The sequence below is a fragment of the Lactuca sativa genome, chromosome 1, assembly GCF_002870075.4.
Source record: "Lactuca sativa cultivar Salinas chromosome 1, Lsat_Salinas_v11, whole genome shotgun sequence".
NCBI classification, from domain to species: Eukaryota; Viridiplantae; Streptophyta; class Magnoliopsida; order Asterales; family Asteraceae; genus Lactuca; species Lactuca sativa.
This window is the reverse complement of record NC_056623.2, coordinates 53,212,547-53,235,740: the sequence shown is the minus strand read 5'-3', so window position 1 is coordinate 53,235,740 and position 23,194 is coordinate 53,212,547. Positions and strand designations below refer to the sequence as shown.

Here is a 23,194-nt window from a genome sequence, read left to right as displayed (position 1 = left end):
GCCATATAGCCTATATCATTATCTTATTAAGGGAACTTTTTGGCTAAGCTACATAAATAAGGGATGAAAAGCAAACTATGCACCGGAAACAGACAAAACTTAACGGCGAACTCTTCATTCAATTTGTCATTCTCTCTCAACGGCCAACGTCCAATCACCAATCTCCGGCGATCATTACCGGTAATCTGCCAATGCCACCACTATTTTTCTATCCCCCTTATTCGTTTGTCTGCTATCTTTAAAATCCATTGGATATCTCATAATATTGATCGATTTAATGGGAAATGCACGATCTTTATTAATAATTTCATTGGGGTTTCTCATATACCTGTTCGAATTCTCCGTATCTGATCCCGATTCGAGCCACAATTGTCCCAAAACCAACACGTCTTTACTTCATTTCACAAGCCAGTTCGTTATGTCTCAGCATCAGCTAAGAGGGTATTTTAGTATAATTGATAATTGTTCTTTTAAGGTTAGCAAATTCGATATGCTCTCTGGGGGGTCCGATGTTTATTGGTGGGGTGCTGTTGGCGATAATTATGAGAATTTAACATCTGGGTTTGTTATCTCTGATGAAAAACTCAACACAACTACTTATAAAAATGATAGCTTTAATGTTACTTTGATGAGTAATGTTACTTGGGATGATATCAAGGTCGTATCTGTTTGGAAGAAATCAATGGCTTCTGATTTCGGACATTTGATGTTGAAGGAAATGACCGAATCCCCCTCCCCCTCCCCCTCCCCTGCTCCTGCCCCTGCCCCATCAACCATTAATTTTACTGGAAGTTCTGTTGTTGAGATTGATGGAGAGCCTACTATGTTTGATAATTGTAAAGTTTTATCAGACACTTATAGGTTAAGGTGGACATTGAGAGAAGATGATAATGTGATTGATATCGGACTGGAGGGAGCAATTGATATTGGAAACTATATGGCTTTTGGATGGGCAGATCCGTCCAACAAAAAAGATTATATGCTTGATGCTGACGTGGCAGTGACTGGTATTACCGAAGAAGGAATGCCTTTTGTGGATGATTATCATATCACTAAGTATAGTGCATGTATGAAAAACAAGAATGGTAGAGCTGAAGGTGTTTGTCCAGACATCTTGTATCATAATGATGAAAAGGTCAACAACACAATATTGGTTTATGGACATAGGAAAGATGGTGTCTCATTTATTCGATATCAAAGACCAATAAAATCTGTTGACAAAAACTACGATTGGGATGTAGATCTAAAAAAGAACATGACATGTATATGGGCTTTAGGTTCAATCAGGCCACCTGATTCCATCCAACCTCTTTACCTTCCTGAAAACCATGGCAAGACTTATGGTCATGTTGATGTTAATATCTCAGAGAGTGTTAACGAATGCTCGGGCCCACTTGATGCCAAAAACAAACAAGATCAAGATCTTGTAATAGCCGAAAAAAACGAGCCACTAGTTGTTACTTTAGGTCCAGCTTTACATTACCCAAATCCACCAAACCCTTCAAAGGTTCTTTACATTAACAAGAAACAATCACCTCTTTTGAGAATTGAAAGGGGTGTTCTTGTAAAGTTCTCAATACAAGCTGGTCATAATGTGGCATTTTACATCACTTCTGATCCAGTTGGTGGAAATGCAATGAGTAGAAACGTATCAGAAACGGTTTATGCAGGTGGACAAATGGCACATGGAGTACAATCAAATCCGAAAGAGTTAGAATGGTCACCCGATCGAAATATTCCTAATGAAATCTACTATCAATCTCTTTACACCCCAAAAATGGGGTGGAAAATAGAAGTTGTAGATGGAGGGCTTAGTGATATGTATAACAACAGTGTTTTCTTAGATGATCAACAAGTTACATTCTATTGGACACTTTCAAAGAAATCGATATCTATTGCAGCTAGAAGTGAGAAGAAAACCGGGTATCTTGCTATTGCATTTGGAGAAAAAATGAAGAATAGTTTTGCCTATGTGGGATGGGTTGATGGAAATGGAACTGGACGTGTGAATACGTATTGGATTGATGGAAATAATGTACAAAGTATACATCCCACAAATGAAAACTTGACATATGTAAGATGCAAAAACGAACAAGGAATCATAACTCTAGAATTCTCCCGACCTTTGAAGCCAGAATGTGATGGAGATAAAAAGGTGGAATGTAAAAACATTGTGGAGCCCACGTCTCTTCTTAAAGTGATATGGGCAATGGGGACAAAATGGTCAGCAGATAATTTGACTGATAGTAATATGCATTCAAGCACAAGTAGTAAAGCAGTTAGGGTTTCACTTTTACGTGGTTCAGCTGAAGCTGATGAGGATTTAAAACCTGTTTTAGCTGTGCATGGGTTCATGATGTTTCTTGCATGGGGTATGTTTCTGCCAGGTGGCGTTTTGGCTGCTCGATATATGAAAAATTTTAATAGTGATTTCTGGTTCAAGATTCATGTTTATTCACAGTGTTCAGGGTTGACAATTACTTTCCTTGGGATTCTTTTTGCTGCAGCTGAGGTTCGGGGTTTACATCTTAACTCATTACATGTCAAATTTGGAATCTTGACTTTAATATTGGGTTTTATACAACCGATTAACGCGTACTTTAGACCTAAAGAAGCTCCTGATGGAGAACAACCATTGCGCCAAAGGGTAGTTTGGGAATATATGCATGGTTATGCTGGAAAATTGGCTGTTTGTATTGGGGTTATTTCTATTTTTACTGGGTTGAAGCATTTAGGGGATAGATATAATGCTGAGAATGTTAAGGGGTTGACTTGTGCTTTGGTGATTTGGGTTTTGGTGGGTGTTGTTAGTGTTTTATACTTGGAATATGTTCGGGGAAGGAGTGTAAGAGAGAGAAGTGGAGGGAGAGGTAATTTTGTTTTGGGTGATGGTGAAGATGAGGAAACTGATCTTTTAAGTCCAAGCACGATAGATGAAGGAAATATGGAAAGAATTATGGGTTCTTCAATAAGAAAGGAAATTCAGCTGGAACCTTTGGGCAGATAGGATTTTTATATAAAAAAAATAGGCGTTTTTAGCAGGTTTTGTTTTTCTAATTCATTGATGCAAACTGCCATTATTTGTTCTTGGAAGGCTTCTAGGGTCAACATAGAATGATGTTCCATTCTCTGGAGACAAAATGATATGTAGTGTGGTTTTCGATGCTACTCAGGTACTGTTTTTTATTACCTTAGTTAAGATCTTACTAATACTGCAAAACTTTGACTTTTTCTATTTGGTTTTTGATATTCTTGCAGATTGGTATGCATTTGTGCTGTTGCAGGTCAATTTTCTTCTAAATCTCCAGGTAACTATTTTGGTCCTTGATAACTCTTTACTTGTAAATATGCTTTTCATGCTGGTTGTATTTCTATGGAATATGTGTTGGAGGAGTTGATTTAAAGAATTAAGAGTAATCAGTAGGAAACTTTGGATAATCTTAACGATCGTGTAGGACTCACTTTCCTCGATAAACAATTCAAAGATATACGCCTTCGTTGCACAAACCATTTTTGGATAGTTTTCTACACAAAAACTTGAAGAATCACTAAAGTCTATGTGTGTTTTCTTTCTCAAGTATGAAAACTGATTTTCGAGAATATAAATATTATTTTTCATGCCAATTGGATAAACGTAGAAATTGGTGGTTAGAAGTAGTTAGATGGTAGTTTTGGGTGCAATTGACGAATTGACATAAGAGTCGAGCTGTTATATCCGCCAACAAAGTTAGATGAATTCATTGGATCTGTTAATACCATTGTTGCCCTATGCTTGATCCCATTGTCAGTTTGCTAGAAATCCATGCCATCTTAGGATAAATCCAATTATACGAGGGTATACTCACACCTCCAAACTCACATTATACTAGATACTAAATCTGTCAGGCCTCAAGTTAATCCCGATCACACCAAATGTTATGACACTAAATCTAATTATATGAGCGTTTACTCCACTCTTGAAGATGATAATATATAGAAGTTTCTACACTACTCCAATGTTGATATCTGACCCTATTATAAGCCATGTGTACCTATTCATTCATGAGGCATCCAAAGCCATGCCCGTTAATGCGGCAAAACTTCAGATTGTAGGTAATCCTTTTATTCATGCATGTAAACATGTATTTTTTTTTATCAAAAGAACTACTAAGAAAAAAAATCAATCTCTTATCCACTTGCACTTGATGGTCCGACCCTTCAAGCACATATCTTGGGATGATGTAAACAAGTGTGTTCCAGTCGCTACGTGTAAGGCTTCCACATTGAATTCAACGCCTGGCATTTTATTAGAGGAAAATTGAGTTTCCCACCCTTAGAGATTTCAAATGGGCTTTAGCCACATCTATATTACCGACTTGTGTATCAAATCCCCTATTTCTAGATAACCGCTTCGTTAAGTGCCCTTCATATTCTTTTGAGTTAGAACAAATCCCACGAAAATCAGGTCGTGTGTCATCAACTTGCACACTGGGCTATTTCTAACACTTAGTGTCGAGACATGCTATTATACACTTGGTTATAATCCTTATCCAAACTAGGATCACTACCATAATATATAGAAATAAGTGAAATCGGTTTCAAGCGTAGTGCAATATCAATGATTAAGTTTCTTAGTAACTCTGTCTCTTTACTACAGACAACAAAGGCTGTAAACTTTGACTTTATTGTTGAATTAACAATACACATTTTCCTTTTAGAAACCAATGAAATGGCATCTCTGAAGAAAGAACGCCCAACCACTCCTAGGAGAAAAAATCTTCTACGTTGGTATTTGGTAATCCAACTTGCATTTGTAGTCAAAGGAAATCGGACATATGACAAACCACAATCCATAGTTTTATTGAGTTATTTAAGCACCCATCGTATAACTAGCCAATGATGACTGCTAGAGTTACTAGTGAACCTACTAAGCACTCATCGTATAACTAGTTATTTAAGCTCCCATCATACATTAAGCAACCACTTGCTTTTGAATATACGAGTTTTGATACCACTTTCTCGTATTTAGGCATAAGCTTCTCACTCTTATCCATAGGAGTCCTAACCAAAGAAAAATTTGGACAACTGAATTTCTTTAAGCCCTTTCTCAATATAATGAGATTGTGTAATTGAAATTCCTTTGCTATAATGTATGATCTTAATTCCAAGGATCATATCTGCTTCTTCCTTTCATGGAGAATCTTGATGACAAAAATTTGTTAGTTAAATCAACTTGTAACAACGTAAAATTCCAATTAAATTTTTAATTTTTAAAACCACAAAATGTATATCACATCACAATTTCAAATCCGAAACAACAGTGTTTTCAAAACAAATTCCCAAGATCTCTCAAAAGTGAACTCCATCGGTATGAGTGTGTACGAGTCAAGCCGTCGCCTTCCCACGGTCCTCGCTGGTACATGAGACATCAAACACAACAACTGTAAGCATAATGCTTAGTGAGTTCCCCAATATACCACATACCACAAATACGCCTCTCGAAGCTAACCCGACCCTCCGGTCAAGATGTCTCAGCGGGACCCTCCAGCCCCGCAGCTCGTTGGACCCTCCGGTCCGGTCATAGCTCATTGGGCCCTCTGGCCCGGTCTGAATCGTTGGACCCTCCGGTCCGGTCTATATAGTCATACAGCATACAAACAACACATAGCATAAAATCTCAAATATAACACATAATCTCATACATAGCACATAAGACCCTCTAGTCAACTCAGAATACCACTCAAGGTACGTATAGTGAGAAGACTCACCTCGTGGGAAGTCTAAGATCTCGCGTACTCGCTATCTCCCAAAGTCCAACGACGACTCTACCTCGCCTAATCATAAAAATATCATATTAATACTCAAAGACTTTCACAACAACATTGTTACCCCTTAACACTAATCCTCAGAGGGTAAAAGACCATTTTACCCCTCCTTGACCCAAAGTCCTCATGTTGACCAAAACCCTAAAAGTCAACAAAAGTCAACCCTACGAGTACGCGGGGCGTACTGCTTGATGTACGCGGGGCGTATATCGCCAACCCATGGATCGGGGTCTCCACCCAGTACGCTGCGCGTACTGGAAGTTACGCCCAGCGTAACCATCAGACTTTAGCATTCCTCATTTCTGGTCTTAATCGGTTAAGCCATTACTCCAACTTCTAGATCCGGCTCTGTTTATGCGTCTATACCCATAAAGTCGAGACCTTTAAGTCTTGGCATGGTTGTAGAGGCTCCAACACTTCATAACATCACTCTATTCCAACTCAAGGGCCTAGATCTCATGCATGGTGCAATGTTCACGACCAAGATTGCATTTTTATGAGTCTACAACTCCAATAGATCAGAAATATGAAGTATCTAAGCTTATGGAGGCCATTTGCACAAAAGTCTCCACCTTTGGGACTTAAACCCTAGAAAATGACATCTTAAGCATATAACATGAACCAAGTGACAAGATCCAAACTTTTTACCTAAAAATGAAGCTTTAACCCTTGCAAAGCTCAGATCTACACTTGAGCACCACTTCTATCCTCTCCAACAAGCTCTTCTCCTCCTTTGCAACCTTGGAATGGCACCACCAAGCTTAGAATACACACACAATGGCCAAAGAACCAAGGTACACTCTTTTTAGGGTTTCACTCTGAGGGATGGTGGCTGAGAAGTCCAGCCACACATTCCTTTTATAACCCCTCCAAAGGAAATTAGGGTTTGGGGTCTGAATGAGTTATGCCGTGCGTAACCTTGGGTACGCCCCGCGTACCTGAGGGGGAACGCGTCCAAATGAGGCGCGCGAGTACGCGCAACGTACACCTTGTACGCCCAGCATACTCGCCTACCATGAAACCCTAAATCATCAACTTAACCAAGATGCAAGGCCAAAAGAAGAGTACCGGGGTCCCAACTTGCCCCTCTTCCTGAATCGTATCACCCCTTTCCAAGGAGAGACCTTTAGGAGCACAAGGTCACCAACCTGAAACTCGAGTTCGGACCGATGCCTGTCCGCATAACTTTTCTGGCGACTCTGAGCAGTCAACAACCTCTGCCTGACCTGCCGGATCTGCTCAGTCGTCTGAAGCCCTATCTCCATACTACCCATCACGCGTTGCCCTACCTCACCCCAGCAAATAGGGGTACGACATCTCCTCCTATACAACAGCTCAAAAGGTGGCATACCAATGCTCGAATGATGGCTGTTGTTGTACGAAAACTCTGCCAAGGGTAGATAGGTGTCCCAACTCCCTCCAAAATCCAAAACACATGCTCGGAGCATATCCTCAAGCGTTTGAATCGTACGCTCGCTCTGTCCGTCCGTCTGTGGGTGGTATGCGGTACTAAAATGTAGCCTCGTACCTAACTCCTCGTGGAACTTCTTCAAAAATCTGGAAGTAAATCGCACATCTCGATCTGAAACAATCGACAATGGAACCCCATGCCGCGATACCACCTCCCTCACATACAACTCTGCCAACCTCTCAACAGAAGAGCTCTCACTGATAGCAAGGAAATGAGCGCTCTTCGTCAACCAGTCCACAATCACCCAAATTGCATCGACTCCTCTCGCAGTCCTTGGCAATTTGGTGATAAAATCCATGGTAACCTGTTCCCACTTCCACTCGGGAATCTCCAACGGTTGCAGCTTACCATGCGGACGCTGGTGCTCGGCCTTAACTTGGCGATAAGTTAGGCACCTCTCGACGAACCAAGCAACATCCCTCTTCATACAGGGCCACCAATACTCCTTTAGGTCCAAATACATCTTGGTAGCCCCGGGATGGATCGAGAACTTCGAACGATGAGCCTCCTCCATCAAAATGGTACGCGTCCCGCCCACAAACGGTACCCAAATCCGACTCTGAAACGTCATAAGCCCCCGACTATCGGTAACGAACTCCGACACCTGCCTAACAACCCGCTCCCGCTTTCGGTTCTCTGGTCTCGCAGCCTCAGCCTGGGCCCCTCGGATGGAGTCCAATACCGGAGTCATCACCGTCAACCTCATACAAATGCCTCAGATCGGGGGGCTCTCCGACCTGCGGCTCAAAGCGTCGGCTATGACATTAGCCTTGCCCAGGTGGTACAGGATCTCACAATCATAATCCTTCACCACATCCAACCATCTCCTCTGGCGCATATTCAGGTTTGGCTGATCCATCAAGTACTTTAAGCTCTTGTGGTCTGTGTATATCGTACACCAAACCCCATACAAATAGTGACGCCAGATCTTGAGGGCAAACACTACAGCCCCCAACTCCAAATCGTGGGTGGGATATCTCGTCTCATGAGGCTTCAACTGCCTCGATGCATACGCGATCACATGCCCTGTCTGCATCAACACCGCTCCCAACCCCGATATCGATGCGTCACAGTACACCACGAAATCCTCCACCCCTTCCGGTAGTGCGAGCACAGGGGCTTCGCACAACCTCTGGCGAAGGGTCTCAAACGAGGTCTGCTGCTCTGGACCCCACGAGAAAGTAACACCCTTCCGGGTCAACTTGGTAAGTGGCACGGCGATCTTGGAGAAATCTCTGATAAACCTCTGATAGTAGTCTGCCAACCCTAAGAAGCTCCTGATCTCCGTAGGTGACCTCGGCACCTCCCAACTCATCACAGCCTCGATCTTGGCCGGGTCAACCAAAATCTCATCCTGGTTAACGAGATGCCCTAAGAACTGGACCTCCCGTAACCAAAAATCGCACTTGGAGAATTTGGCAAAAAACCTCTCTGCTCTCAGAACTCCGAGGAGCTCCCTCAAATGCTCCTCATGCTGCTCTCTGGTCCTGAAATACACCAGAATATCATCAATGAATACAATGACTGATCGATCCAACATCGGCCTACACACCCTGTTCATGAGATCCATGAATGCCGCTGGTGCATTGGTGAGCCCGAATGGCATCACCACGAACTCGTAATGCCCGTAACGAGTCCTAAACGCCGTCTTCGGGATATCCTCATCCCGAACTCTCATCTGGTGATATCCCGATCTCAAGTCAATCTTGGAGAACCAAGACGCCCCCTGCAGCTGATCGAATAGATCGTCGATCCTCGGTAACGGATAACGGTTCTTGACCGTCAACTTGTTCAACTCCCGGTAATCAATGCACATCCGGTGTGAACCATCCTTTTTCTTGACATAAAGGATCGGCGCTCCCTAGGGAGAGCTACTGCGACGGATGAACCCTTTCCCCAACAGCTCTTGCAGCTGTGAGGATAACTCCTGCATCTCTGGTGGTGCTAGCCGATACGGCGCCTTAGCGATAGGCGCAGCCCCTGGAACCAAATCGATACGAAACTCCACCTGCCTCTCGGGAGACACACCTGGCAACTCCTCGGGAAACACGTCCAGGAACTCACGCACTATCGGCACCTCATCCACTGAACTTGGCCTCCCAGTGGCCTCTCGCACATCTGTCACGTAGGCTACGAACCCCTTCCAGCCCTGCTGCAAACTCCGCCTCGCTCTAGCGGCCGAACAGAAAACCGAACCACCACGAGTCCCTTCGCCGTAAACCGTCAGCGCTCCCCCACTAGGATCTCGGATCGTCACCAACTGACGCTCGCAATCTATGACAGCCCCAAAACGGCTCAACCAATCAATTCCCACTATGACACAAACATCCCCCATAGCGATCGGAATCAAATCAATCGGGAACTCCACCCCGAATATCTCCAGCATGCATCCACGTATCACCTCGGTAGCACATACCTCACACTCATCTGCTATGGAAACCCGCAGAGGTCGACTCAACGCCTCCCTCGGAATGTTAATGTGCCGACTAAAAGCCAAAGATATAAAAGACCGACTCGCACCTGAGTCGAATAAAACCAATGCAGGTACAGAACTCACAAAAAAGTACCTACGCATAACATATAGCAATTACAATAACATAAACTCAACATAAAATAGATAAAGATTACATACCCGCCACGACGTCTGGTGCTGCGCGAACCTCCTCCGCAGTCAACTGGAAGGCTCTCCCGCTAGCCTTCGGTGCTTTGGCCTTCACTGGTCGGGTCTCGGTAGCTCGAACCACAGGTGCAGATCCCTACGCTGATCTCTGAAGCTAGGGGCACTCGGCCTTCCGATGGCCGGTCTGGTTGCAATGGAAGCAAACCGAGAACCCCTTCGGACAGTCCCTCGCAAAATGTCCTTCTTTCCCGCATTTGTAGCATACCCCAGTCTTGCACAGCCCGTCATGGCTCTTGCCGCACTTCCCAAAAGCGCGGCCCCTCGAACTGCCTGTCCTCGAATCAGCGGGCTTTGGCCGCTTGGCGGCCGGCTGCGACTGTGCCGGTCGCCGATCACCCCTCTGCAACTTAGTCTCCTCCCTCGCTTGTGTCTCAAGCTCGATCTCCCTCTTCCTGGCGTTTGCCTAGAGCTCGGCAAATGTCTGATAAGTCGAGTTCGCCACGAACTCGCGGATGTCCCTCCTCAAAATACTCAGATAACGGCTCATGCGAGCCTGCTCAGAGGATACCAACTCCGGGCAAAACAGCGCCCGCTCATGAAACATCCTCGTAATCACTGTCACCGACTCTGTCCCCTGCTTGAGGGTCAGATACTCCTGAGCTAAACGTTCCCTCTCCACTTGGGGAACATACTCGTCACGAAACATCGCAGTAAACCTCTCCTGGGTCACTGCAGTCAGCTCAGCTGTAGAATAGCTCGCGGTCACGAATTTCCACCAGTCCTTCGCCCCCAAGTGAAGCTGGTTGAGTGCGAATCGCACCCTCAAGTGCTCCGGACACGAGCACGTATAGAAACACCCCTCCATGTCTGAGATCCACCTCATAGCGGCGATCGGATCCTGTGTACCATCGAACTCCGGTGGTTTCGTGTTGTTGAACTCTCGGTACAGCAACGAATCACCACCCTGGGGTCTCGCAGCAGCAACAGCTGCGGTGGCTGCAGCAACAGCAGCATCAGTCAAAGCAGCGTAACGCTCGTCAAACGTCTCGATCAGTGTGGTCTTAATAGACCCAAACATCTCCGGAATCTCGGCTCTGATGGCAGCAGCCACCTCCTCATGGATGATCCGATGGATCTCCTCATCGCTCGCCCCACTGCTCTCGGGGTTATGGCGTGTCCCGACCATATTCAACCTCTGAAATACAACATAAGAAATATCAGGGATATTCTCGAGTATACTCACACTCGATAACTCAAACATCCTCACTCCTGGTATCCCCAAGGATTCTTACTTGGACTGTGCACCAATCCGGTGTTTTCAATAGTACGGGCCCAATACTATTGTCCACATCGAATCAATATACAATCCAAGTCCTCCTCCTAGGATCCCAAGCCGTAAATACTCTACTCTCGCTATGCATTGGCTACCCTCAGTAGACCTATCATGAGCTCCTCACTGCTACCTACTCACTCTCAAAGTATCTCATAGCAGCAGTAATCTCGTAGGCTAAGGTATCACAAATCAGGCCACTCTAGTCCTTATAGGAATACCTAGCCTCTCTATCATGCATAAAACAATATCTCATAACTCATAACATATAATGTAAGGGTATTTTGGGGATTCACCGTTCGGGCGCTGGCTGACCGTACACACCATCCACTTTGCTCGTTTCCAAAACTTCTTTTTCTTTTTAGAAAATTTGTAGTTTTGGTTGTAAAATTTCTCAAATCCTCGGTTTGAGTTCAAATACGCCCGAAGGTGCATCGGAATCCCTCAAACCAAGGCTCTGATACCAACTTGTAACAACGTAAAATTCCAATTAAATTTTTAATTTTTAAAACCACAAAATGTATATCACATCACAATTTCAAATCCGAAACAACACTGTTTTCAAAACAAATTCTCAAGATCTCTCAAAAGTGAACTCCATCGGTATGAGTGTGTACGAGTCAAGCCGTCGCCTTCCCACGGTCCTCGCTAGTACCTGAGACATCAAACACAACAACTGTAAGCATAATGCTTAGTGAGTTCCCCAATATACCACATACCACAAATACGCCTCTCAAGGCTAACCCGACCCTCCGGTCAAGATGTCTCAGCAGGACCCTCCAGCCCCGCAGCTCGTTGGACCCTCCGGTCCGGTCATAGCTCATTAGGCCCTCTGGCCCGGTCTGAATCGTTGGACCCTCCGGTCCGGTCTATATAGTCATACAACATAAAAACAACACATAGCATAAAATCTCAAATATAACACATAATCTAATACATAGCACATAAGACCCTCTGGTCAACTCAGAATACCACTCAAGGTACGTATAGTGAGAAGACTCACCTCGTGGGAAGTCTAAGATCTCGCGTACTCGCTATCTCCCAAAGTCCAACGACGACTCTACCTCGCTTAATCATAAAATATCATATTAATACTCAAAGACTTTCACAACAACACTTTTACCCCTTAACACTAATCCTCAGAGGGTAAAAGACCATTTTACCCCTCCTTGACCCAAAGTCCTCATGTTGACCAAAACCCTAAAAGTCAACAAAAGTCAACCCTACGAGTACGCAGGGCGTACATCGCCAACCCATGGATCGGGGTCTCCACCCAGTACGCTGCGCGTACTTGAAGTTACGCCCAACATAACCATCAGACTTTAGCATTCCTCATTTCTGGTCTTAATCGGTTAAGCCATTACTCCAACTTCTAGATCCGGCTCTGTTTATGCGTCTATACCCATAAAGTCGAGACCTTTAAGCCTTGGCATGGCTGTAGAGGCTCCAACACTTCATAACATCACTCTATTCCAACTCAAGGGCCTAGATCTCATGCATGGTGATTGCATTTTTATGAGTCTACAACTCCAATAGATCAGAAATATGAAGTATCTAAGCTTATGGAGGTCATTTGCACAAAAGTCTCCACCTTTGGGACTTAAACCCTAGAAAATGACATCTTAAGCATATAACATGAACCAAGTGACAAGATCCGAACTTTTTACCTGAAAATGAAGCTTTAACCCTTGCAAAGCTTAGATCTACACTTGAGCACCACTTCTAGCCTCTCCAACAAGCTCTTCTTCTCCTTTGCAACATTGGAATGGCACCACCAAGCTTAGAATACACACACAATGGCCAAAGAACGAAGGTACACTCTTTTTAGGGTTTCACTCTGAGGGATGGTGGCTGAGAAGTCCAGCCACGCATTCCTTTTATAGCCCCTCCAAAGGAAATTAGGGTTTGGGGTCTGAATGAGTTACGCCGGGCGTAACCATGGGTACGCCCCGCGTACCTAAGGGGGAACGCGTCCAAATGAGGCGCGCGAGTACGCGCAGCGTACACCTTGTACGCCCAGCGTACTCGCCTACCATGAAACCCTAAATCATCAACTTAACCAAGATGCAAGGCCAAAAGAAGAATACCTGGATTTCGGGCTGTTACACAACTTGTCTTTGGTTTGTTCTGAATAACAGTTATCATCAACATATAAACAAATGATTACTTTATTAGTAGACTAACTAAATTTAATTTATGCACACTTATCCAATCTATGTGGAACAACACCACTCGACAAGATAACCTCACCAAACTTTTGATGTCATTGTTAAGTGCTTGTTTAAGTTCATATAGAGATTTAACCTAACTTACACTTGTCATGTTCTTTATTACCTATGGTGAAACCGATTATTATACACTTCCTTTTTATGTCACCATTCATGAATGTTGTTTTGATGTTCATTTGGTGAATCAATCGATTATCAATAGCCTCCAAGTCTAGTTGAAATCTAATAGTGGAGATTCGTGCTATCATAGCTTATATACATAGAAATTGCCAATTCAAAGTTTTTGCTAAAGATACTCAAGCCTTGAACTTATATAGTTCTTTGTACTTTCAAGTTTCATCTTCCTTTAGGGATTTACTTATAATCTAATGATTTGCAACTACATGGAAGATCTGATAATACCCAAGTATTATGTCCCGTGATGGCTTTCGTCATTGATTGCCTCTTTGTAGAAAGCAACATCTTCAGAGTCTACTGCCTCATTGGATCTTTTTGGAACCGCGTATATACAATATACAAACACAATATGATTACATGGAAGTAACCTCATCTATAGTCTATAGGATCCCTTATAGTTGAAAATTAGGAACAAATGATGTTGCTTTCCTTTCATTTGGCTCATATGGTTGTAGAGGGACTCATTAGGAGTAAATTTTTAGTCATCTTCCTTGTTAGTTCCGCTTTTACTTGAAACCACGTCTCATAAAAAATTGCATCTCCTGATTCTATTACGGTATTAACCGAAATAGATTCATAGACTGTATAATATAACCATTATAAGTCGTGGAATGCTTTACTTATAAAATTAAATACAATATATACCTCTTTCACTAATTTTTTTTGTTTGATTGTGAAACGTCCCAAAAATAAGACCCAAAAATTTCATATTTCAATTAATAAAACATTATCCCAAAACATCAACATAATCCTCAAAAGATCAAATGTATCAAAACATCACAAGTTATCATAGTTATCATGAAAATGCGGAACTATATCGTGTGTGCACTACAATCACCCTAAGGTCTTTCCTTTTGCACCAGAAGTACCTGAAACCTAAACTGAAAACGTTAAACACGAAGCTTAGTGAGTTACCCACAATACCACATATCATACATAACTAAACACATAACATGCCCCGCCCGTACTCGCATAACATGCCCCGCCCACTGAATATAATGGGCCCCACCCGAACTCGCATAATGGGCCCCGCCCACATAAAAATCATATAAGCATAACAAGGTAATAGGATACATAATAACCATCAGGCCCCACCCAGTAAGCATACAAGCACATACACATACAAGAGTCGCATAGACATCTAGTATTCTAGCATAACAGATCGTGGGTCAGCATTGGTGCTTTGGATCTGCTACACCCAGTGAGGAAACTCACCTTAGACTACTGAATCTCACAAATAATACTCTAACTGCTGGCCCGCTGAAATCTCCACACTATCAATAAAAATAACATCCAATTAATAATTGGATCCCGACTCACACTAGGAGTCTAAACTCGGGTAAAAGACTATTTTTACTCTTTACCTAACTTAGCACAAAGCCAATACCCAACCCAGCTATCCAAAATGATCACCTAAAGCCCAAACGTGGCCTAATTTTCCAAATTAGGCCCAAACCCATCATGGGCCTAAAATCAACGATCCAACCCCAAAAATAGGTGCTTACATCATGAGCAGACCTTGGTCACGTCGTGGGGACCAACTCGACTCATTCCCGACTCAGCGAGTCAACTCAACTCATCAAGAAGATTCCAGTCTCCTTCACGTCGTGACCCAACCTTGAGTCATGTTGTGGCCTAATATGGACAAAATAGACGGGATGGCTAACATTCTCACATCGTGACGACCCTAACCCTCACCTCGTGAGATTTGTACTGACGAGCTTAAAACAATAAGATCTTAATCCTTACAGCCATAACTTGGGGCTTTCCAGGGGGTCTTCCTTTACCCAAAGGATGATAAAAATTGTGGCTTTTCAATCATGCATGTCCAATGCATGGCTCAAACTCTTACTAGACCAAAAGTGGGGAAAAATGAGATCTAGACTCAAACTTGGAGTCCTAAACTACACCAAAACTCAGATCCAAAGACTATGTTAAAGAGAATGAGTCAATGATTCATAAAGTTGCCAACTTTATGGACCCATGCAAGCAATCTCACCCAACCATGAAAAAAGGAGCTTATAACTTAGATCTAGAATGAAAAAGGTAAAAAGGTCCAAGACTTATGACTTACAATGGTCCAAAAGCTCCAAGAGATTGCAAGGTGGAAGCCAAAACACTAAGAGGTTGCTCAACCAAGGTCTCCTTCCACTTCAAGTAGCTAAAAACTACCAAAGAATGCTTCAAAGATCTCAAAAATGCCTAAGAGCTTCAAGAGGGTCGAGATTAAGGTTTTCCAGAGGCTTAGAGGGTGAGAGAGGTTGAGGATGGATAAACCTAGCCTCTCATTCAATTAAATACCCGAAAATTAGGGTTTTGGGTCATTAAGTCGCGCTCACATCGTGAGGCCTTATGCCTTACATCGTGAGTTTCCAAAAACACGGGTCAATAGGTCAATGGTCACTCACGACATGATCCCCAAAATCTCACGTCATGAGGACCCTCATAATGCAAAATAAAAGAATGGATTTTTGTACCTTAGGGTCCCGGATGTTACAGATTGGTGTTACGACCATCTTAAATCCATAACCTCAAACATAACTCAAATTTGTTTTTCTGTTAACTACAAAATTAATACAAAGGCACAATGTTTCTTTTGTTTCAAACTGTATCTAAAAAATAGCAAGTCATTAACATGGATTTTCCCTAAAACCCATCATCACTCAAACCCGAATAAGACAATATGGAATTAACTGTTTCAGAACTCTATTTGTCATCTTTGGCACACCTTTTGTTATTGTGTATAAGGAATTAAGGATTCGAAGTATCATGTATTAAGCGTATTAAGCCTACGATTAAACATACATTGGATCGTAATACTCTCCATTGCTTTGGGTGTGAAGTCTTTTAATTAAGTTACTTTGTTGCAACTCAACTTCATTTTATACAACCTTAAATTTATTTATGGTATTGTCTTTAGCATGTAGTAAGATACATACCAAAACCGGTGTATGGTCTTCAATAAATGTGACAACATAGTTCTTGTCTCCTAAAGACTAGTCGGTATGTAAACCACATAGGTCTCTCGCTTTAACAAAACCTAAGCTTGCCTAGTTATTGTAGATAACATTTATTTTTTGTACTTTCCAATTAGTGTCAAAAGCTAGAATAAAATTACTTTTAGGCATTTCAAACAAGTGCTTATAATAAACGTAGTATAAACGAACATGCCAAAGAAAAGGCTCAACAATATTAGGATTTGTCATATAAATTGAAGCATGTATAAAGATTATTACTATGATTTGGCATAACCGCGCTACTACTTAAATATCCAAATTCCTCAAATAAACCACACTCACATTTGTTCAACAAACTTCCAAAAGATAAATCTTTCCTAATCGTTGAAACATGTGCATAGCAAAGATCAAGATTTTTTTTCAGGGCTAAACTCTAATACCATTAATCCTTCACCAAGAATGAGAGAGATAGAGTATTTCACTTGTTATGACATATCTTCATATGCCTTGAACCATTTTTTTATTTTTGCATACATGACTTGTTCCACTTTTGTTAATCCACAAAGCCATTTATTATCAACTAGTTTATAACCCGTGGGAATCACGATTATAAAATTAATTAAACTTTTATAGTAAAACTCAAAATTATTAATTACTTATGTTAAATAAATTATTAATTAAGAGATTTTTTTAATTATATAAAATTATAATCATTGATTTAAATAAATACGTAAAATTATATCACTTTATAATTTGTATTAAATTTATTTTAATTTTTATTCTAATGTTATTAATTTAATGTAATTAGAGTAAGAAATTTAAAATTTGAAATTTGAAATGGAGAATCAATAGGTTGACAAGTGGCATGTATTAATTAAAAGACATAATAGGGTGACACATGACAAAAGAATAATAAAATATGCATTAATTAGGAGGCAGAATATGGTGACACATGTCAAAAGGAGAATAAAACTATTCTTTTATTATAATAGGGATATATGATATGTAAGAAATTTGTTGGTAACGTTGTTTTTCCGAAACCATTCTTGCCTTGGTTAATTGACAATCATAATTGAAGTCAAAGGATTTGCCACATATCCAACACACTGTGTTACTTAGGTTTGTCTAAAACCACCTTTCCCTTAATCCCTTCGTCCAATATATTCTCTGTAAAGCGACTCGGAAATATCTTTTTTCTTAGGTTTGTCATTTCTTGTGTCGGGATGAATTCCAATGAATCACTATTTGTACCAAAGGCATCTCTTCCTTTTTGTGTATGAACACATGCTTTCTAATAAGATGGCAACTTGACAATTACACTAGATACTAAGATAACTTATTGTACTCATCATCCTCTCACTAGCTCCCTAGTCATGTTGCCTCAAGAGGTTCACCTTCCATGATCTCCGACATGGGGATACTCCAACACATACACAACTTCATTGCAGTAAGGAAGAAGTACATTTTCTTTTGCCATATCTAGAAGCCATTTCCTTCAAGCTCAACCAACTTGTTGAATTCCGTCATGATAGTCACTAAATTTAGATTGTTGGAGTTGATTGAAAGGTTTAATAGTGTCAAAAGAAAACTTGGATAATCTGAATAATCACATTGGAATCACTTTCTTGAAGAAATAATTCAACCCTATACAATTTGGGTTGCACAAACTCTGTGATAATGAAATAGGGCACTCAAACGCCTAGCACACAAAATTAAGAAAATCACTAAAGTGCATGTGTGTTTTCTTGTTCAAGTGAGACCATAAACATTTATCTGTTAGCATTATAAATTAGTTAGGGCTTATTTTATGTTGTGCTTTTTGTTCAGGCCTTTAGCTTGGTTAACGGTAGATAATTTTCCTATTTATATACTTATTGTACGTTCTGTCTTTTTATAGTTTTCTTTCAATATTTAAACTCTAGCCGTTTTCTCTTTAAATTGTTATTAGTTTACACATTATCGACATAAGTAGTGTTTTTGCAGTTTGGCATAATTGATGGAACAAAGTGACCGAAAGGAGAAATATGTGTTTCGATCTTTTCTATAGCATGATTATATGTTGTTCTTGCTAATCTTGATAGATATCTTGAACCTGCAATGTTTTGATGTTGGAGTGTAATAGAAATTATCCCCCAAAATTGCATTCTAATCAACTGTTACACCAAGTTATATTCTTGTGGTTTTTATATAGATTTAATCCATTGTTAGATTGTTTCTCTCTCTCTCTCTCTCTCTACACCATTTGATGACTCTTACATCATGATGCTCATTGTGTGGTGTATTTTTCATGTAGAACATTTTCATTACAAAGGGATGATTCTTGGAGCAGAGATTAAACATCAATGGAGGCTGTTTTGCATCTTGTACACAAAACTTGATTCGTATATGTTATTCTTAACATTATCATTTTTCAGCTTTTTATTGTGTTTTATAGCTGATTATGAATTGAAATTATTTCAAAAAAAAAATGCAATATTTCACTTCATATGCCTAATATATTATACCCTGTATATCTTTCTACATCAATGATTCAAAACTGTCCATACAAACAATTTAAACAAGAAACACAAAGGTGGGACCATATATATTGAAATCTTAAAGCTTGTTATTGAACACTAATATACAATACTCAAACATGATCAAACACATCTAAAGATGCAACATTTTTTAACCGAAAACAAAACTTAAATTTTAGTAATTTTGAACCTCCGTTTCAACACCTAAACCATATAAAACACCAGCATACTTCTCAGTGGATCCATTAAAGTAACTTTCTTTCAATTTCTTGAAAGCATGAGAAGTAAGCAAACTATCGGATCCTGCTTGATGACAAACACCGATTCTTTTAACTTCCAAGATCTCTGCAAGTTTATTCAAACCACCATGAAGATGATTGCAAAACCTCATTAAATGTTTGATATCATAAATGATTGGGAAGTAAATCCTGATCAAATTAAAGAACCCCATTTGAGATTCAGGCAATTCCTTTCGTGTCAATAGCTTAAGCAAGTATCCGAAATCATACCCACTATGAAAAGTCACCCAACAAACATTACCATTCAAAACAATCCCAGATGACATTAAAAGTTCCCCAAATCGATTTGCATCAATACCCTCTTCTGTATTCTTTTGGAAATCAATCCCACACAGTTTCAACATCTCAATGGAATCGTTTGCAAAGATGTCTTCATTAACATTAAATTCCCTGAAATTGAACTGCCAAATGCAGTGTTTTTCAATCCCACAAGTGGGAAGATTTCCATCCTCATCGGAAAATGTTAAACCCAATTGAATCAATTTCAACATATCAACATTATCCTTTAATGTGTGATAGTTGTAGTCATTTATATTCTTGAATTGTGCCAAAGGGCGAAGCACAACACCAGGGAATTCAGTATCCATTGCAATATAAGGGTAATCATCAACAATCTCCCGAATCAAAGCAAACTCTTCTTCAAGATTATAATCCCATACCTCCCTGATTTCAACGGAATCGCTTTTGGGCAGCAAAATAGACATATTGAATCGACAATTTTCCAGCTGGATCTGCAATACCCAGAAAAAGAAAAAAAAAAACGAAAACCCTAATTTCAAGCTCAAACCCAGAAATAGAAACAGTGAAAAATCTAAAAACTTCGATAATAATAGATCTTGAAGATTGAGAACAGGATTAAAGGGTATACGTATATAATTTCAAGATTGCAAAAAGATGTTACCTTTTGGGGTTTGAGAAGAGATCTTGAAGTTGTGAACACTTAAATCGTTTCTGGTTTCTAGATTCGAAGTGTTTAATCGACGATTCTTTCTTGATTTAAAGGGTTGAAAGAGATGGAGCCTTCCTAGTTCCTCCAGCTGAGCTAGAGAGACGGGGCGAAGTTTGGGGGTGGGTTGGAAAGCTCCTGGAATCGACTTGGATAGGCTTAAGAGGTGTTCGGATAAATAAGTTTGTAGCCTTATTGCTTCTTATTCCTTGTTGAGATGGGAATAAACATTTTTTTTTTAATGTATTTGGATTAGATTGTGGTGGTAATAGGCAATAAGCAATAAATATTTGAAGTGTTTGGCAAACAAAACAGCTTATATGGGTAAAATCACTAATAATCAATAAGCATTACCTCCTTGCTTATTAAAATCAGCTTATTTAACTTATTCCCACCGCAATAAGTTAATTTTTTAAGCATCCTATCCAAACACTTAAATTAGCTTATTGTGGTGAGAATAAATAATAAGCAATAAGCAGACATTTTTTTCCATATCCAAACACCCTCTAAGTGGGGAAACGATATAAGGTAAAGTATAGTGTCAAAACTAAAAAAGACATCAACGACGACCTTTACCTTCAACCAGGAGGAAAGCCCATGCTTTCCCCGTAACATTTTGTGTGTTTTTTTATGTCAAATATAAAAATTTAGACGGAATGACCAAAAGTATTAAAATGTTAAAATGTTTTTTAATCTAACTACCACCTAAAATTCATATATTATCTAATGGCAACCATCGAATTACATACATCTATGAATTACACACATCTATCGAGATTGAAAAGTAAACTTTGAATGACAATTTAAATAGATAATCATCCTTCATTTGTTTCCATATAAATTGTCATTCACGGTTCACTTTTTCACATTCGATGGATGTGTGTTAGCCAATGGTTGTCGCCATGTGATGTATGGATGTTGTGGTAGTTAGGTTTAACAACATAATAGGAACATCAACATTAAAGGAACACTCAATGAGTATATCTCACCATCATTCCCACAACGATGCTTAGGAGGAACGTAGAAAGTTTAAAGTGACCAACAAGCAATAAAGAAGTGCTTAGTCCACCATTTTATTCCTAGAAATTAGTAACAAATATATTTCATTTGTTTGTAATAAAAATATTTGTTATGTTAATGAATTATTTGTTAATAATAATATCCATTAATTTCATGGTAATTTTTAGAAAAGTTTCAATATTTTGGTTATTGGATAATTTTCAGAAACGTACCAAAATTTTGATCAAACTAATTAAAAGGGACAGAATACTAACTAAATATGTGAGACCAGCTGAAAAGGGTTTTTTCGAAGTTTTAGCAGGTATTCTGTGATTTTCTGTAAAACAAAAATTAGTTTGGGACTTTTTCATAAATTTGACTAAAATATTATGACTTTTCTGGAGATTTACCTTGTAATTAAAACAAAAATAAAGATAAAATGGACACCAACATCTCCTCCACCACCTACCCTTCCCTCTATTATTCTTTTTCCACAAATTTACTCTTTCATCATCGGTGATTAAATGTAGGTCTTAGTACGAGTTTAACAAACAAGAAATATTGGCAACATTTAAAGTTGACAACTACTTGAAATCTAACATAAGACGTCATGTCACTACATACTACATACTCTTTTCGGTTACCATTGAGCCAAAAATAGGTTATTTGAAAACCACGTTTTAAAACTCTTCTTCCTTTAAGGGGTATTGCCACAAAAAAACTCCTTAAGTTTGATAAATAATAACAGTTTGTGTTTTACCCTAACTCTAAATTTATGTTTATTAATCCCTAATATTAATATCTAACTGACTTCTGTCAAATTTGTCTTTTTTATCAGGTCAAATGGTCAATCAAATATTTTTCGGTTACCTTGCCATCTTGAAAGCTTGTGTGGCAAATGAGGTGTAATGTTGACAATGATAGAGGGAAATTACCCTTTCGTTGAACTCTATTGCAATTTTGTATAATATCTATAAACTAATTTATATAATATAAAGTGCCTCTAATTACTTAAAAAATCAAGCAGGTTTAGGTAAGAAAAAGGTATAGGCATGTGGTCGGGATTCAAACCCCATACCTCACAAACACAAAATAATCCCCTAGGACATTCGTCATTCCCACAACCCCATATTGCTTCTTTAATTTCATCGGTAGTGAATGCACCTCCACACCGTAACGATCATTGTAAGAAAGAACCCAAAATTTATTGCTCCTGAGATGATGTCTATGATGATGCAACTCTTTAAACTTAAGCTTAAAGAAAGTGTAAATCTCACGTTTGATTTTGACTGGATTGGCGACCCAAACTCGACTGATGTTCAACCCATGGTTGCGGGAACGTTTGAGATTCATATTAACAAGCCCTTGAAAAAAACTTGTACTCTCGTCCCCTTCAAGCCCCCACTTGCACCTTGCTTTCTGTCTAATGTCAAGTATCTTAGATTTTTTAAGGTCTTGAATTTTTAATATAGTATGATTTCTTTCCTTGATAAAATCGGCATCTGGCTTTCAGCCAAGACATCCAAAGCGACCACTTTGGTTTTGAGAGTAACAATTTTGTCTATATTGAAGTTTTTGATATAAATATGCCAGCTTTTAATGTCATTTTTAAGCACTCTAAGCTTTCGAGAGATTTTTTTCAACTCTAGAAAAAACTGTCAAACTGGGACGCGTATTGACCCAAGAATCCCTGACCACGACAGCTAACTCATCGTATTGGAGCCAAGAGGGAAAAAAAGGAATGATAGAGGACCGAAATTCGGGCTATTCGAGTCAAGTAAAACCGGATAGGGTCGAAGTATAGTCGCATAAAGGCTAGGGTAGACGAGTTGGGCCAAAAATGATAG

General features: G+C 40.0%; 2 protein-coding genes across 2 annotated transcripts; one reads left to right on the top strand and one right to left on the bottom strand.

Annotated features, from left to right (window-relative positions):
• Positions 1–109: 109 nt before the first annotated feature.
• LOC111909944 (cytochrome b561, DM13 and DOMON domain-containing protein At5g54830-like) lies at positions 110–19,007 on the top strand. Its single transcript, XM_052770416.1, has 3 exons — positions 110–3,173; positions 3,259–3,308; positions 18,881–19,007. The coding sequence occupies exon 1, from the start codon at positions 278–280 to the stop codon at positions 3,005–3,007; it is 2,730 nt and encodes a 909-aa protein (XP_052626376.1). The 5' UTR covers positions 110–277; the 3' UTR covers positions 3,008–3,173; positions 3,259–3,308; positions 18,881–19,007.
• Positions 19,008–19,139: 132 nt separating this feature from the next.
• LOC111909942 (probable CCR4-associated factor 1 homolog 10) lies at positions 19,140–20,531 on the bottom strand. The gene is made up of 2 exons (XM_023905733.3): positions 20,304–20,531; positions 19,140–20,133 (listed from the first exon to the last, which is right to left on the bottom strand). The coding sequence occupies exon 2, from the start codon at positions 20,104–20,106 to the stop codon at positions 19,279–19,281; it is 828 nt and encodes a 275-aa protein (XP_023761501.1). The 5' UTR covers positions 20,107–20,133; positions 20,304–20,531; the 3' UTR covers positions 19,140–19,278.
• Positions 20,532–23,194: the final 2,663 nt, after the last annotated feature.